This window comes from Pezoporus occidentalis, unplaced genomic scaffold (genome assembly GCF_034315485.1).
Source record: "Pezoporus occidentalis ecotype Australia unplaced genomic scaffold, CSIRO_AGI_Poc_V1 ctg149, whole genome shotgun sequence".
Taxonomy (NCBI): Eukaryota; Metazoa; Chordata; class Aves; order Psittaciformes; family Psittacidae; genus Pezoporus; species Pezoporus occidentalis.
The window spans coordinates 254,874-269,634 of record NW_026913305.1 but is presented as its reverse complement, the minus strand read 5'-3'; the positions used below and the strand labels follow the sequence as shown (position 1 = coordinate 269,634).

Genomic DNA, 14,761 nt, shown 5'->3' with positions numbered 1-14,761 from the left:
ACCAAGGATGCAGTAAACCTGTTACAGTGTAGCTGAATAAGTGACCACTAGAACTTTGAATAGGATTCAAAGGTAGAGACATGACTTACCTGATCTGCTCCAAAACCACACTGTACAGGTGATCCACAGTGAGCTTATGTTTCAGCACAGATATCAACAGTGGCTGACCAAAGAGCACAGTCCCTGAAGTATTGCTGGATTGCCTCATTGTCTTCTCCCGAAAGTAAACAGAGAGAGTAACATACTCCGAGCTGTCGTCACTTGGCTTGCAAACTTCATACCTGTTTGAAAGACAGATATTTCCTCAGGTTACTTCCACTGCCAAGAAGCACAGCAGGCAGAATCAATATGAACTCCGTCTAACAGGTCTCTCCACTAGATTATCCCGAGGACAAAGGGTAGTACTCTGTCTTCATGCTACAGAGAAGTTTCCCGAACATTTTCCACAGGTCAGACGCAAAGCTGCTACCAACTCAACTGTCAACTTCCCTCTGTCTTTATCCCTAATTCACACCTCTGCTGCTACTCACCTCTCAAGACATTACCCTGACAACCACATGTTGCTTCAACCAGATCCCAGCATGAGTGAGGAATACTAATGCACTTTGAAATCCCTCAGACAATGTTTGTTAGCTCTGGAGAAAGAAACCCTCTTGACACCTTGGGTCTTGCAACCTCCCAGCCTCTCGTACAGTTAATGGCCTGAGCTTGTATCACTGAGCAACCAAACCTTTAGAAAACTAAGTTTAGAAACTTCTGCTTCACAGAAAAATGCAAGGACAGTAAACACACACACATAAAACAAACCAAAATTCTGGAAGAAAACAAACAGCTCTGGAGAACAGTGAGGAGACTGAGACAGCCTGTGCTACAGGGCAAAATGGCAAATGAGGTATTTGCAGGTGTCAGGATCAAAAGAAACCATGTGGTCCAATACTATCACAATGTTCACTTCAGGGCTACTCATTACAAAAGATTCATTTTCAGGAATGCCAAGTCACACTGTTCTTTAATTTGGCGAGTCACCTGTTTCAGACTTATCTTAGAAACTGAAAGAAAAGGAAGATTTCATGAAAGATGTCACTATGCACAACGATCAAGACCACAATCTCATATCTGAACGTACCAACTCATTATAGCTCTCTTACATTAAACAAGCCATTTCCCTTCTCTCAAGGGCAAAGAAACATTAATTCCCGTGTTCAAAATGCCCTCGTAGAGCAGGTAGAAGAACAAATTTCAGAGTTGTAGTTCCACTCCATCCTACTTGAACACAAAGGGATCCCAGCTTGGGACTTGTACTGAGTCAGTAGAGTACATGAAGAAAAATAACCTTCCAGAGAGTCCTAACCCAGAACATCAGAGATCAGTCAGCATAAGACAGTGCATCACAAACGGCTGTTGATGTTTTCTAGGCTGTCAGTGCTGTTCAACTGGACACTAGCAATGGATACAGTCCACACAATGGTTTCCTGAGAAACAGCACCACAAAAGACAGGAATTATTTTACCTAGCACCATTTAAACAACAAACAACCATACCTGGGTCCCAGAATATCACCTACAATGAACCCCATGTCCTAATGACACTGCTATAAAACAGATCAGTACACAGCAAGCACATGTTCCCTGACATTCTTGTGACTGCCTCTCACACCACCTACACTGCGCTCCCCAAGCAGTAATTAACACAGCCCTCATCTATACTCCACCCTCGTGCACCTAGATGAAGCCCTGTCCATGCGATGGAACAGATGGGACAGAAAGGAAAAGCTGAGTATTACCCATAGGTAGGTGTCATCCGTCACAAGCAGCCGGCATACTGTACACTCTCCAAAACACTCTGCAAAAGAGCATCTCACACTTCTCATTGAAATGTCACAAATTTGGTTACTCAAGTGCCCTTCTACCCGCTCCACCTCAGAACAGCTTTTACACACTAGTACTAAGAAGCAGACGTATCAGAATCAGGATCTGTCATTTCCTGAATCTCTTGAGCAACAATCATCTCTAAGAAAAAAAAAACAAAACCTAAGATACTTTATCTGTAGTTTAAGGAGGGATAAAGATCTAATAATGGGAATTAATAGATAATGGATTAAAAATGGATAATGCACTGTAATTCTGTATTTTACAACTTACTGGAAATAATAGAACATAAAAATGATGCTACATCGGACTACACAACATGGTTTCTGATGTCAGTCATTGGCTCAGCTGCCACCACACAGCTGGATCCTGACTCCTTGTCTTTATCATTCATGACAACTCTGAAAAGACTCTGAAAACTGCTAAGCAATAGGGTAAGACTTGACCAGTCTTATTCAGGATTATGAAGGCCTGAAGATCTGTGGTTATAATCTAGAAAGCAGGCAGTGAGCAATGAAGTACGTAACTTCCATTCCCTTACAAAGTCAAGCAAGTGCACAGGAGCACGAAAAGCTACAGAAAGACAAGGCAGAGCTACACGAAAACTACAGGCACTGAAAGCAAGAAATGCTCTGAGCTGAACACCAGGCTATTATGTATGTTGTATGCTACTGAAACATACCGCCCAAGTGCTGCTATTTATGATAAATTTCTCCACTTGGAAAACACTATGTGGACAAGTCAGTCTGTAGCAACAACTAAGAAAGTAGTAAGTTTTGTAAGAGAACAGAGAAGTGCAGAAAATGCCACTGCAGAAGCTGACACACAGATCCATCTGAACAGGATTACCACTGCACACCAACGCAGAGATGCTGCTGTGAAGTTACAATAGGTTCAGAAGCTGACAACAAAAATGAACAGAGGACTTGAAAAAAACCGGGTGAAAATGCTGCATGTATTTCTGATCTTTCCTAGGTAACAGAAATATTACTTATCTCTTTCTTTTACGATGCCAGAACACATACAACAAGTAAACTAGGAGGTAAGAAAATGCAAATGTAACTTCTTCAGATAATGGGTTGTTTGCCCCATAAAATTCAGTCATAGGATTTTGCCAGTCTTACACAGAAGAAAGGTAAAAAAGGATGAGGGAATTCACCCAGCAAGATTTTTAAAAAGCTTATAAAATACAAGCTCATTTTGGAAAGGACACAAACCCCTTATTCCAAACAAGAAAACACCAATTCCAGCAAGCGAGAACAAACTTCCTGTATCACTCTGCAACAAGGTCTCACCCATCTACAACATTCCATACAAAACTACTGGACTAGCTGGTTTGCTGACTTAATGAAGTTCAGTAATTGTTGTAGTCTCAGTCATGTTAACCAACCTGACACTTCTGCAGCCAGTCATGGTTTCTCAAGACCACGAACTTATCTCAAGTATATACAGCATGTTGTAAGATAAGGCAGAAAGCATGGTATATATGGCAAACTAAATATGTCTTGCTCAACTATGCACACTTTTATAGGTTAAAGGTGACCTGCAAATCAATTTGTGAAATTTTATCAACGCAAACAACACATACTATATGCCCCATTAGCCAGGCTAAGAGAATATGGGTATCTAGTTTATCCATCCAAACATTTTTCTTCTTAGGCCTTCAGAACTAAGAAGAAATACAGGGAGGGATACCCTTGAAGTGGGCTGTGGAGTTCATTCTTGAGTAGTGCTTACCTGACCCCTTGTAGGCCGGCTCCGAGCTCCAGCAGGATCCCTGGGTGATGTGACATCACCAGCATGGTGCATGGGAGGGTGTTACATTGGAGCAGGAGCCGGAGGTCCTAGTGGGGCTGGGCTTCCCAGAACCTAAGAGAAAGAAACAGTAAGCATTTTGGTTATGTGCTGAATGCTGTTCTCTGATTAGCCTGGAGAATGAGAGCATTCAGCACAAACACTGAGCTAACGGCATCAAATTGATTTGCAGACCACCTTTATGGAAGTGACTTCCTGACTATTTGCCACAGATCTCCCTGTCCTTTCCTGGGAACAACATGCCTTGAGAGGAACCTTTACAGCGCTGTGAGAACCAGGCTAGTCCCACTGTTCTTTGGCTGCACTGCCCCTACATGTAGCGCCAATGATCTTGCTTCAAGGTTTATATCAAACACCTTTGTTGCTACAAGCATCACGCCTCTTACCTGATGCTAAATATTAACGTATCTTTTATTAGGACTACACTAAATTTCCAAGCCTGTCATAATGAGAAATGGGTGAATCCAAAGCCTCATGAAAGTTCAGGCTTGGAGAATTCTAGCCTCAAATTCTCCTCGCTTTCAGGTGACCTAGAGAAGAAAACGTATAGTTTTGTCCTTTTGTGTAAAAGGATTCAGGTTCATTTTGGGATACATCTGAGTTGAAGTCACTTAAGAAGCCCAGTAACATTCACGTTTCTTCTTTTTGAAATTTTACTATCAGAGAGCACAAAAGGCCAGGTAATATACCATGAGAACTGATAAAGCCAGAAACTGAGCAGCTGAAAGGGAAAATATATCTTAGCCATGCAGGCCAGACTTCCCCTTCTTCCCCCCAGATCACTCTGTAGTCAATATATGTTCCAAACGAAGTATGATTCTCACCCCACCTCCCCAAGAATCAGCACCTCCTACCACTTGGGACATAACAATTCACAATGTATGTCTCATGAGGTCCAAGGTGCCTTGCAAAAATCACAGAAGGCTGAACATGTCTTCCCTCATATCCTTATGGTGAAAACCAGACCAAAAATACAGCTTTTCCAACCACTGAAATCACCTAAAAAAGTGCAATTCTCTATACAACCCACATATTGCATGTTTCACAAATATTTATCTGTAGTACACTGTAACTACAATACCTGTGCCTGCAGACCATGTCCTCTGTCAAGCAAATAAAACAGTAAAGCACATTCCAACTATGCTACTCCTACTGCAACCTGCTGTGTGAGTTCCTGCTCAGTGACATTTACAACTGAAGCAGTATTCTGCTCAGTAATCAAGCAATACAAAGCCATAAATCAAAAGCTGAGACTTAACACATTGGTGTCGAAAGCAAGACAACAATACAAAAGTACTTTTTTTTTTCCAATCACATCCCTGCTGGGGCCCAGATCTTCTACAAAATTAGATTCTTCCTTGAATTTTGAATTGAGATGCATGTTATTAGCTGGCTAGCAGGCAAAGCTCCAAAATCAGAAAACTATCAAACCAATGAGGATACTGTTGTCATATGGAGGCCCAGCTCTGGCTATAGCTTTCAACAAAGCAAAGCTGGAAAAATACTGCAAGAGATTGACCATTTATACCTAAATTTTTCAGTCCTGAGACAACTTAAGGCGATGCCAATAAACGTACAGAAAGCAAAAACTGCCAGTTTAAGTTACTTCAAGACCCTAAAGCTTCAGAACCATTGAAGCAACTGATTTCTGTTACAGAAGACAGTCACCTAGCTGATCACAGTTGGAAGATCTACTGGACACCATGCAAAGGCCCGTTAAGATGGAGACAAAGAAAGCAAGGAACAAAGGAACAATTTGATGGTAGCTGTTCACAAAACCAGAGCCTGGAGGCCTTGTAGCTCCCTCCATAACCACACACTCATTCTCTGCATTTTCAGACTAGCAAACAACCACAGATGATTACTAACACAACCTTGTTTTGCTTCCCAGAGGAAGGGAAGAGAACTTTTCAGGTGAGGAAATTTTTACACCATTATTTAAACACTAGCAGGAGGCATGGAGGGGTGCTGGCTTCAGTTTATCACAGCTTCTCCCAGAATTGTCTAAGTGTGGCTGTCAAAAAGGAACACATGAAAAGACCTGTGAGCAAACCCAAATTACAAGACTAGCCAGCAAAATCTCTCAGGAAAACACCTCAAAATCAATAGGACCTACTGACAAGTCTGCAATTTTAAAATGTAAGTTTGGGGAATATATATGTAGGCAAACTATTTCTGAATATACTGGACTAATTTAACTCTATTTTTAATTGCGTACTTCTTTGCACTTCATTTTCTATCCAGTAAAAGAAACTTTGGGTCTAACTTCAATTACTTAAAATAAGTAGTGACATTTACATATTAGTTTGCCAACAGGGAAGTCTTGCCACTAGACATTACTGGAAAATAAGAACAGATGGTCAGTATAAAAAAACGGATGGAATCAAAACATGAATTAGGGAAGAGTTCAAGTACATGAGACAGTGAATATCATGCTAATTTATGTACAAGAGATGTTTTGCTTCTAGAAAACTCCCCATTTAAATACAAACTATTAACTAATGGTCCCCACTCATACCCCAGGTTGTTTATTATATATCAACTTTAAATACACCTAGTTAACATTTAGATCCAAGCACACACCCTGTAAAAATTACCACAATTACCAGAGAGCTCTCTCCAGTTTGATACCTCTTACTCAGCTTTGCTGCACTGCGAGCACAAGATCCTGAAACAATGCCGTTTTCCTAATGGATTTGTAACATAAGTAATGCTATTAAAAACATGGTCTTTTCAGTAACCTCTGTTCTCCTAGTAGAGAAGCTGATACGTTCCAGTCTCAGTACACAAGGCAATAAAGTGATTCAAACAAATCTTAGGAAAACTTATGCTTTCAAAACATGGTAGGGAAGCAGCTTCTAAAAGGTTCCTTGCTTATAAATCAATTGCATTATTTTGTCAGCCCAACTTACTGCTTTAGAAAGTTTCCTTAGGAGTTTATTTTGTGGCAATATCCAGTATAAATGAAGTGCAAATAAACTTTTGATGAGTTAGCATGATTTATTAAGTCTTTGGTTATTTATTTCAATTGTGAATTTTGGGTGAAAATATGGGTCACTATAAAACATTACAGTTATGCTTTTGAATAAAAAGCAGCTGTTCCCCTTCACTAATCAATATAAAGACAGTTTTCTTTCAGGAAAAGAAGAGAAACACATTACTCTGTGTAACTAGTGATACACCCCACAGCTATGTCACCAGCCAGCACAAAAGGATCTTGTCCAAACTGAACATTTTGTGGCCTATAGAGGCACACAGAGCCACCCTTCAAGTCATAAGAAGCAAGTCTTTTCCTGACACTTCTCTAAAGAATTGGCCTTGTACTAAAGCCAAAAGAGCTAAATGCTTTTTAGTGGGCACTCAAGTCTTTGTAGTTGACTTTGGGAAAATAAAATGCTTCTCAACTATACATTATTTCAGTCACAGATTTTTAGTTTCAAGTGGAAGCAAGTTTGTTCTTTAAAGTGGGAAGATTCCAAAAAACAATTTTTTTATTTTTTTTTTTTATAAACACCAAGATATTTGGCTGTAATCTAAGAAGGTAAATTGTTGGGGTATGAGAAACTCCTGAAGTTGCCATCAGCATCAATCTGAACATACAAACACTGTACACCTCACACAGCACCTTCAGGAAGGCAGCAAGCCCTGATCTGACCGCTGATAACTTCTGCCAGAAATGTAACAGCTTGAGGAACACTTGAGAAGCTTGTTTAATCTGCCTCAACACCACTCTTGAGCCGTTTCCACCAGGACAGCCATGTGCAAAGCAACACTGGATTCCATGCCAGAAAATGAAACAGTTACTAGAACACTGCCCTGTATCCTGACCCAAGTTATCTTCTAGTTCCAGTTACATCAACCAGCTAAGGTGCAGGAATGAATGCAGAGTGTTATCAACCATCTTAGACTAAGATTTAGAAAGCCTGAAAAAAAACTTATAGAAGCCAGTTTCAGCATAAGAGCTTCAATTCAGAGAGACCTCCAAGGATTTCTCAGACCATGGGCTAAACAAAAAGCAGAAACATTTCCTGCAAGGAAAAATTAAAATCAAAATAATGATTTTAAGAAAAATACTATGACATGCAGTAACAAAAAAAAAACCCTTCAGCATACCCCTAATGTCATCAGTTTGCAAGAGCCCAGTGAACCTAGTCTCAAACTCAACCATGTCCTTTCAGTGACAATTGTCAAAGTTTCTTAGTTCCACTAGTCTCACAACCTGCTCACCTCAGACTCTCTAAGTAACACCAAAAGTGTAAAAATCCCTAAAGAATCATACCTGCAGCTCAGAAATAACCAAAATGAAGACCCACCCTGACCAATCCCACCTTGTACCCTGACCAATCCCACCTTGTACCCTGACCAATCCCACCTTGTACTGATCTTAACACAGAACTGATATACTGTCAATCTCCCCTGTCAAACTCACTTCAGCAGATACAAGACATTAATAGATGGAAACAGTGTAATTTAAGAACCTTCACACTACTATTACCATTTCTTGCATGACTGAATTAAATCTTAGAACACCTATGAGCAGACTTGTTATAACCAGATAAAGTAAGCAGATTGTCAGCAATAAAAGTAATATGCATTTGCCTTTAAATAGCAAGTTCTACTCTTTATGAACAAGCATTTCTCTGTTGTGTTTGAGACAAGACTCCCTTTCAATAAAAGAATGCTGGTTTTTAAACTGTAGGTTAGAATATTACTTTACATATCTTTTTCCTGGCAGCATCACCTATTAAAGGGAGATCCTATGAGCAGATTTCTCCTAATTCTTGCCCTGGTGCTGGTTGCTTGCTCTTGCCCCACAGTGCTGAAAACATCTTAGAGGGTGTACACGCAAAAACACAATTACCAAAATTTCCTCATGCTACTGCCTCTCTTGCTTGGAGTGTTATTTTTAACCCAGGTCAGTTCACTGTGACTCACAGCATCACCTCATTTACAGTTCTGCCTGCACATAAAAGGAAATGATGACTGCAAAGGAAAATACATGTGGAACTGCTGTTCAGCCAGTGCTCCCCACCTCCTAACCCAGAGCAGTCCTGATTCAGACACAGTTGTTTTCTGTGGAGGGATATGCAACGTTATGCCTGTAGGAAAGTGAAGTTTTGTAATTACCATTGTAATATCCCACTTCTTGATTCTTTTACATTTTCTACCTTTGGAGGTTGACTTACTCACAATCTAACCCTTTACAATACCCTCACAAAACAGATTTCACAGAAGCCAAAGGACCTTCCATGGAATCCTAACATGCCACACCTTTAGCTGCAGCGAAGAAAACATCACAAGAACTTGCTGAAAAACACAGATACTGCATCTCAGGAACGAGGTGACGACGGCATGACAGAATAGCACCAAGCAGTATGTCACCGCACCCCACTCAGTGAAAGGTACACACTGCTCCAGAGAGTTATCAGTGCAGGACTTTACACTGGCACAATTTTATGGAAGCAACATCCTTGCACTGGATTATTCTCACATGAGGAAGACTGGACTTGTCATGAAGGGCTGGATTTGACCTCCTCAAGTCCCAGGTTCAAGTGTGAGACTCAAAGGCTGTTTTGCACTTCATGTGCAACGTTTTTCATTTTCCAGCTCCAACAGAGGAACATGACTTTTTGCCTTCCTCACCAGATTTCCCAGGTGACTGGAGACATCATCCCATCCACCACACATATATAAAACATCAACCACAACCTAACCCTCAGCTTTGCTGAAATTCCTCAAAAACTATAGTTAAGACACAAAAAGTGTAAGCACCAGTAAAGAGTCTACCAAGAACCTCCAGTCATGGTTAGCTGAGTGCTGTAACTACTATGATGGTTTCCGGAAAGGCAGAGTACGACAGCTTAAACTTCACACTGTGCTAGTAACAGCTCCAAGGCTTTTGGCCCATCTGGAGCATAAGAACAGTAAGCTTGAGCTTGCCTAATAACACCAGTGAAAGTGTAACTGTAATCCAGACATCCAGATCACTATCTCAGAAAAAACTTGGAGAAAGTTCCAAGCTGCAGAACACAGAGCAAACACAAACTTCACTGTTACCCAGGGCCACGACTTCCTTTGCATTTGGAAAACACTGAACACCACACATGCCAATCTGCTGCTAGAAGTGCTGCATTACTGCTAAATCATATAAAAGGTCTACAGGAAGGCTTATGTTCAAGAGGGAAAAGGTAAAAAAAGGAGTAATCATGTTTTATATCCTGAAACCAAAACAATGTTTTGTAGCACTCTTCACACCATGGCATCTTCTCACTTTACTCACACAAAGATGTCGTCTTTTGGCATGATATGATTTAAACCTTCATCCATTTGGAAGATTTTGTGGAACCGATGATTATACACGTCTGTCACCACCATCTAGAACAGCAAGTGATATTTGCAAAGAAATTATAATAAAAGCTTATGTAAGTTTATGCAAACTAACTTTAAATTCAAATAGCATTTTATTCCTATTCTTTATCAGAATTTTCAGCACACATCAGCACTATTTTCTATAACAGCACCCAGCAGCTAATCAGCTGTTTTTGTTAAGACAGATCAGAAAAACAAAGCAAATAGACTGGGTCCACAGAGGTATGGAGGAGATGCAATGCCAAAAGTTTTCTGCCCATTCTCTTACACCTCTGTACTGCAATGCATGTATCAGAGCAAGCACAGATTATTTCGTGCATCTTTCTTATTTCACGATCAAAGAAAAGCATTCAAACTTGCTAGGATTTCATCACTATTCCATTAAGTTCAGCTTACCACTCATCTAAAAGCTAAGCCACCAAAACGCTTCAAGAACAAAAAAGAGAGATTACTGTCTGCATTTACCCTTACATTTTCTGCAGGAACACCAGAGAGTCTGGAAAGCGATTCACACAGATCTGAGATGGCCCCCATCATCGGCACCACAACCCGGTACTAGAAACAAAGACAATATCATGCTTATACCAGGCAAAATAAACCTAGTCTCACGAACTGAGATTTTATAAAGCCACTTGATTTCACATGTTCAATTCCCAGTTTCTGAATAAGAAAAACCCATCCTACTTCACCCAAAGGTGGACAACAATATCCTCTACGTCACTTGCAAAGTGTCAACTTTAAAACCTAAGAGAAAGACTCGGATTACTTAAATTTTTGTCTCCAACATGCCTCACCTGGACAGGCCTACGCTGTGGGTCTGCATATACCAAGGTGACTTCCATGAGACGATCTCTCCTCAAGGGCAATGGAAGGGTTAAATAACAGAAGGGATCAAAGGTCACAGAAACTTTAGAGCATTTGGGACAAACAAGAGTAGATTTGAAAAGACCATGAAAAATATCCACAATGATAGAATCATTCCTCAGCCTATGATTCTCCCAGGCCTCTTTTGCCACTGCCTATAAAAAGAAAAAAAACACAAAACATTAAAAGCTATTTCTCACAAACACTCAGGGATCTCACAAGCACAGGGATCAAAGAAAACTCAGAACATTGATACTGATGTCAATATTGCACCATAAGCACATCTTCCTGCACAACAGTACAAGAACACACATTCTGCTGTAAGGCTGAACAGCGGCAATGTGCCATGAGGTGTCATGAAGAGTGAGCCAGGCCATAAGGCATGGCAGAGTTCTCCCCTCCCAGGTAGACTGCTTTGCAAGGACAATGTTTGTGTGGCCGATGAGCTGGAAGGCCAGGAAGTGCCACAAAACACAACTAAACTCCCTGGGAAGCACTACCTGCCCTACCCTTAAGTAAAGGGCACCATACCGAATCAGGTCTGCCATTGGCATCCTTCAGCTCCAAGTAGGGCTTCTTCTTCACTCTGTTCAAATCCTCATGCAAGCCATCAAGAAGAAAAGCCAAGAGCTCCTGGGAATCTTGCTGCTGGTATCCTGAAAACTGAGGGGCAAATCTGCCAACCTGTGTCTGAAACATAGAGACAAGCGTCAGAGGGGTTAAGCATTACCTATGTATGAAAAAATAAGAATAAAAACACTCATGTCCTGCCTTTTGCAGGGATTGACTCCATGCTACCTTATGCTAGCAGCAGATCACAGTGAACTGGATTCTAATGCAGTAAGGGTGTCAGTACAATTTTCTCAACTGTTTTTATTTCCCTTCCTAGTGTTGAGAGGGAAGAATGCATTCAGTGCTGCGATGCTAGAAATCTAAGCTACCAATATTAATTCAGGAACCTCCAAAACAACCAGCACACAAAACCTATCTGCCAATATATACGTTGTACTTTAATTTCTCTTTCAGAAGCTTACAGTTCTCACAATGCAGACTTGCTGTAAGACAGCACCCTGAAGCAGGTGGACTGGAAGACTCAAAATGTTTGCAGAAGATAATTATGAGCTAAAAACCTGGCTTAAAATTTAAGATTGAAAATCTCACCACAGTAATCTCTAGGTACTCTAAAGATTATGATATGAAGCTAAGAACAGCCTGAGCTAGCAAAAGCCAGAAACAGCGTGCCCTTACACACCTCTTATCTCGCAACACCGCCATCTAGTGTTCCTGCTCCTGAAACAGCAGTAGGAAGGGATCCCAGAGGAAAACCAACAATTAACAGGAGTGGTCAGTCCTATGACCATCACTAGTCTTCCCATAAAGAGTCCAACAGGCTTGCAAAATTATGCTTAGCACATTTTGAACGCTCAAGGTAATAACTGCAAGGAAGCCCAGACTGAAGGGCTGCTTACATATTGCAGATAGTTAACACTGTCACTGAATAAGCAACAGAAAAATCACAACTGATACTGTACTACTAGGAAATAAAGAGTAATTCCTATTCCAACCTTAAACAAGAACAGCCCACATTAAGGCACTTTTACTGCTGTCCACTATATATTCATATATTTCCTCTGAATGGAAGTTTACAGATCAACTTGCATAGTGGTGATTTGCCAACAACTCCAAGTCACAGAAATTAAGCATCTTGTTGATCCAGATCTACCTATGCCTACACACAGACAGCAGATTTCTACAGCACATCAGACTTCTGCTCCAGGTCTCAAAAGTATATACCCTCAACTGCAAGACTATACCACACAAAACCTAAACAGTAACAGGACACACATTTACATTGATATCAGATCACTGCTTATTTCATGCATTTGGGATCTTAATCTTTCACAGCAAACTGAGACTGCACTACAGAAGCAAACTCTTTGTGTTCCTTCGATGCTTTATTCACTGTTCTGCACTGGAGCATCTTTGCATTACACTTAAAACAAAAGACATAGCTACAGTTTTTCTAGAGGTTCATATGCAACTGCTGTATTGCAGTATTTCAGCTGAAAGCAGCTTTTTACACTGAAGCACTGGGAACACTGCATCAATAAATAACATTATAGACAAGGAAATGCGTTTTGTTCTCCACTAATTTTATTCCTTAAAATTATAACATTCCTTTTCCCACTGATTAAAGTTCACAGCAATTCACATGACCTTGCCTAGTTTTGTGGCAAAGATCATTTTGATGCATCTGTAAACAGCTCCAAGGCTGGAAGGTCATTTACCAAGTAAGGCATTTCACATTAAGGAGCAGTAACCAGTTCTGGGGTATGACTTCTAGCAAGTCCCTCCCTGTACCCTGAAAGCATTTGCATAGAACATGAAACAAAAAATTCTGTCATTGCTGCTTTCCTAACACTAGCATACGTGGAAGGCATATTAGCTTCCACCGTTTCTTCTGTCAAAAAGCTATGCTACAAGAACATGGAGTACTTACTTTAAACATACGTGGTGCCACATGTGACTGTCTTCCAGACCACATCTGTTTAATGAGCTCTGCGTAGGCTTCTGCAATTTCTCCTCTCATCCCCAGTGGATTGTTCTGATTTATTTCAGCTTCATACTTGTCTTCCAGAAAATAGTCAGTCAGAGGAGGGGTATTGCTTAGACACTGAAAAAGCATTAAGAAAATGAATTTACTGCACAAGACAATAAATCAGTGACAATAAAATAACAAACCCAACTTTCACATTAGAACATGTACTACGTTACTAACAAAACCCAAGAGACTGTGGGATACTGTAACCATTGCAACTCGGAGCAGGGCTAAAATTAAAAAGCATCACCACCGGATAGGGCAGCCTTCAAAAAACTAACAGCTCATTTCTGAAACATGGTTTCTCTCATTGGTGTCACATGGACTTTTGTTCTCTGCAGCATATTTGCCCCCAAGTGTAGGCTCCCCCTCCAGAGCAGTCTCCATTGGTTTATTTAGCTTCAGGCATAGGCTCCACAGCCACTTGGTTCTCCCTCAGAAATCTCTTTAAAACTGGCAGCACATTTATCTCCTTCAATTCCTTCAGTGCAGAATAATTTGAAGCATTCATTTAAAGTTACTGTATTTAACAGATCAGGAAAGTAAACAGCAAACAAAAACAAAAAAAAAAAAACAAAAACTCCCACAAAACACAAAACCAAACCAAACAAAAAAAGAAACAACCAAAAGAAACCCCACAGCTGCAGACTTTCGGAAGAAAGATATCTGCTCTTGGTATTACTGTCCCACCACATTTTGTTATTTTGTCCTGTAACTTCCACTGACACTTCAATTTGGCTAGAGTCTCTTAGTGTAATGCTGAGATCTGGCAAAAAAAAAAACCTGAAAGCGCCATAAGAGTAAAGATTACAACCACAGCCCTGCCAAGACTCGCCTGTTCCTATAATTAATGTATGCAGACCTGTTTTTCCACCGGTTACTGGGGTGTTAGGGCAGGCAACCTTACTAATGTATTACACATAAATCTGCACAGAACAAGTATGGAAGGTCTTCAGAGATGTCCTTAACGTCCTCAAGCCTACATCCCATATTCCATCTCCAACCTTGAAATCTTAACATGAGGGACACTGAGAAGAAAGGTTTTTTTGCTCCTCCAAGAAGTGAAACACAAGCTATGCTTTAACCTACAAAGGACCAAACAGCATTAAAAAATACCCATCACAAAGTTAGCTGTTTAAAGATAGGAAGGATACTACTCTATATCTACTCTCCTGGCAATGTTTAAGGCCAGGTTGGACAGAGACTTGGGTGACATGGTTTAGTGTGTGGTGTCCCTACCCATGGC

At 40.6% G+C, this 14,761-nt stretch overlaps 1 protein-coding gene across 5 annotated transcripts in view; it reads right to left on the bottom strand.

Annotated features, from left to right (window-relative positions):
• Positions 1-14,761, bottom strand: part of USP4 (ubiquitin specific peptidase 4) — a 37,947-nt gene that overhangs the window by 8,192 nt on the left and 14,994 nt on the right. For 3 of the 5 annotated variants that reach the window (XM_062610638.1, XM_062610639.1, XM_062610642.1), the window contains 6 exons: positions 13,417-13,590; positions 11,448-11,606; positions 10,847-11,071; positions 10,524-10,607; positions 9,964-10,058; positions 90-281 (listed from right to left, as the gene is read on the bottom strand). In XM_062610638.1, coding sequence (XP_062466622.1) covers positions 90-281; positions 9,964-10,058; positions 10,524-10,607; positions 10,847-11,071; positions 11,448-11,606; positions 13,417-13,590 — 929 coding nt within the window. Of the gene's footprint in view, positions 1-89; positions 282-3,605; positions 3,738-9,963; positions 10,059-10,523; positions 10,608-10,846; positions 11,072-11,447; positions 11,607-13,416; positions 13,591-14,761 lie in introns of those variants that run through there. The other 2 variants (XR_009963186.1, XM_062610641.1) reach the window with 2 other exon arrangements.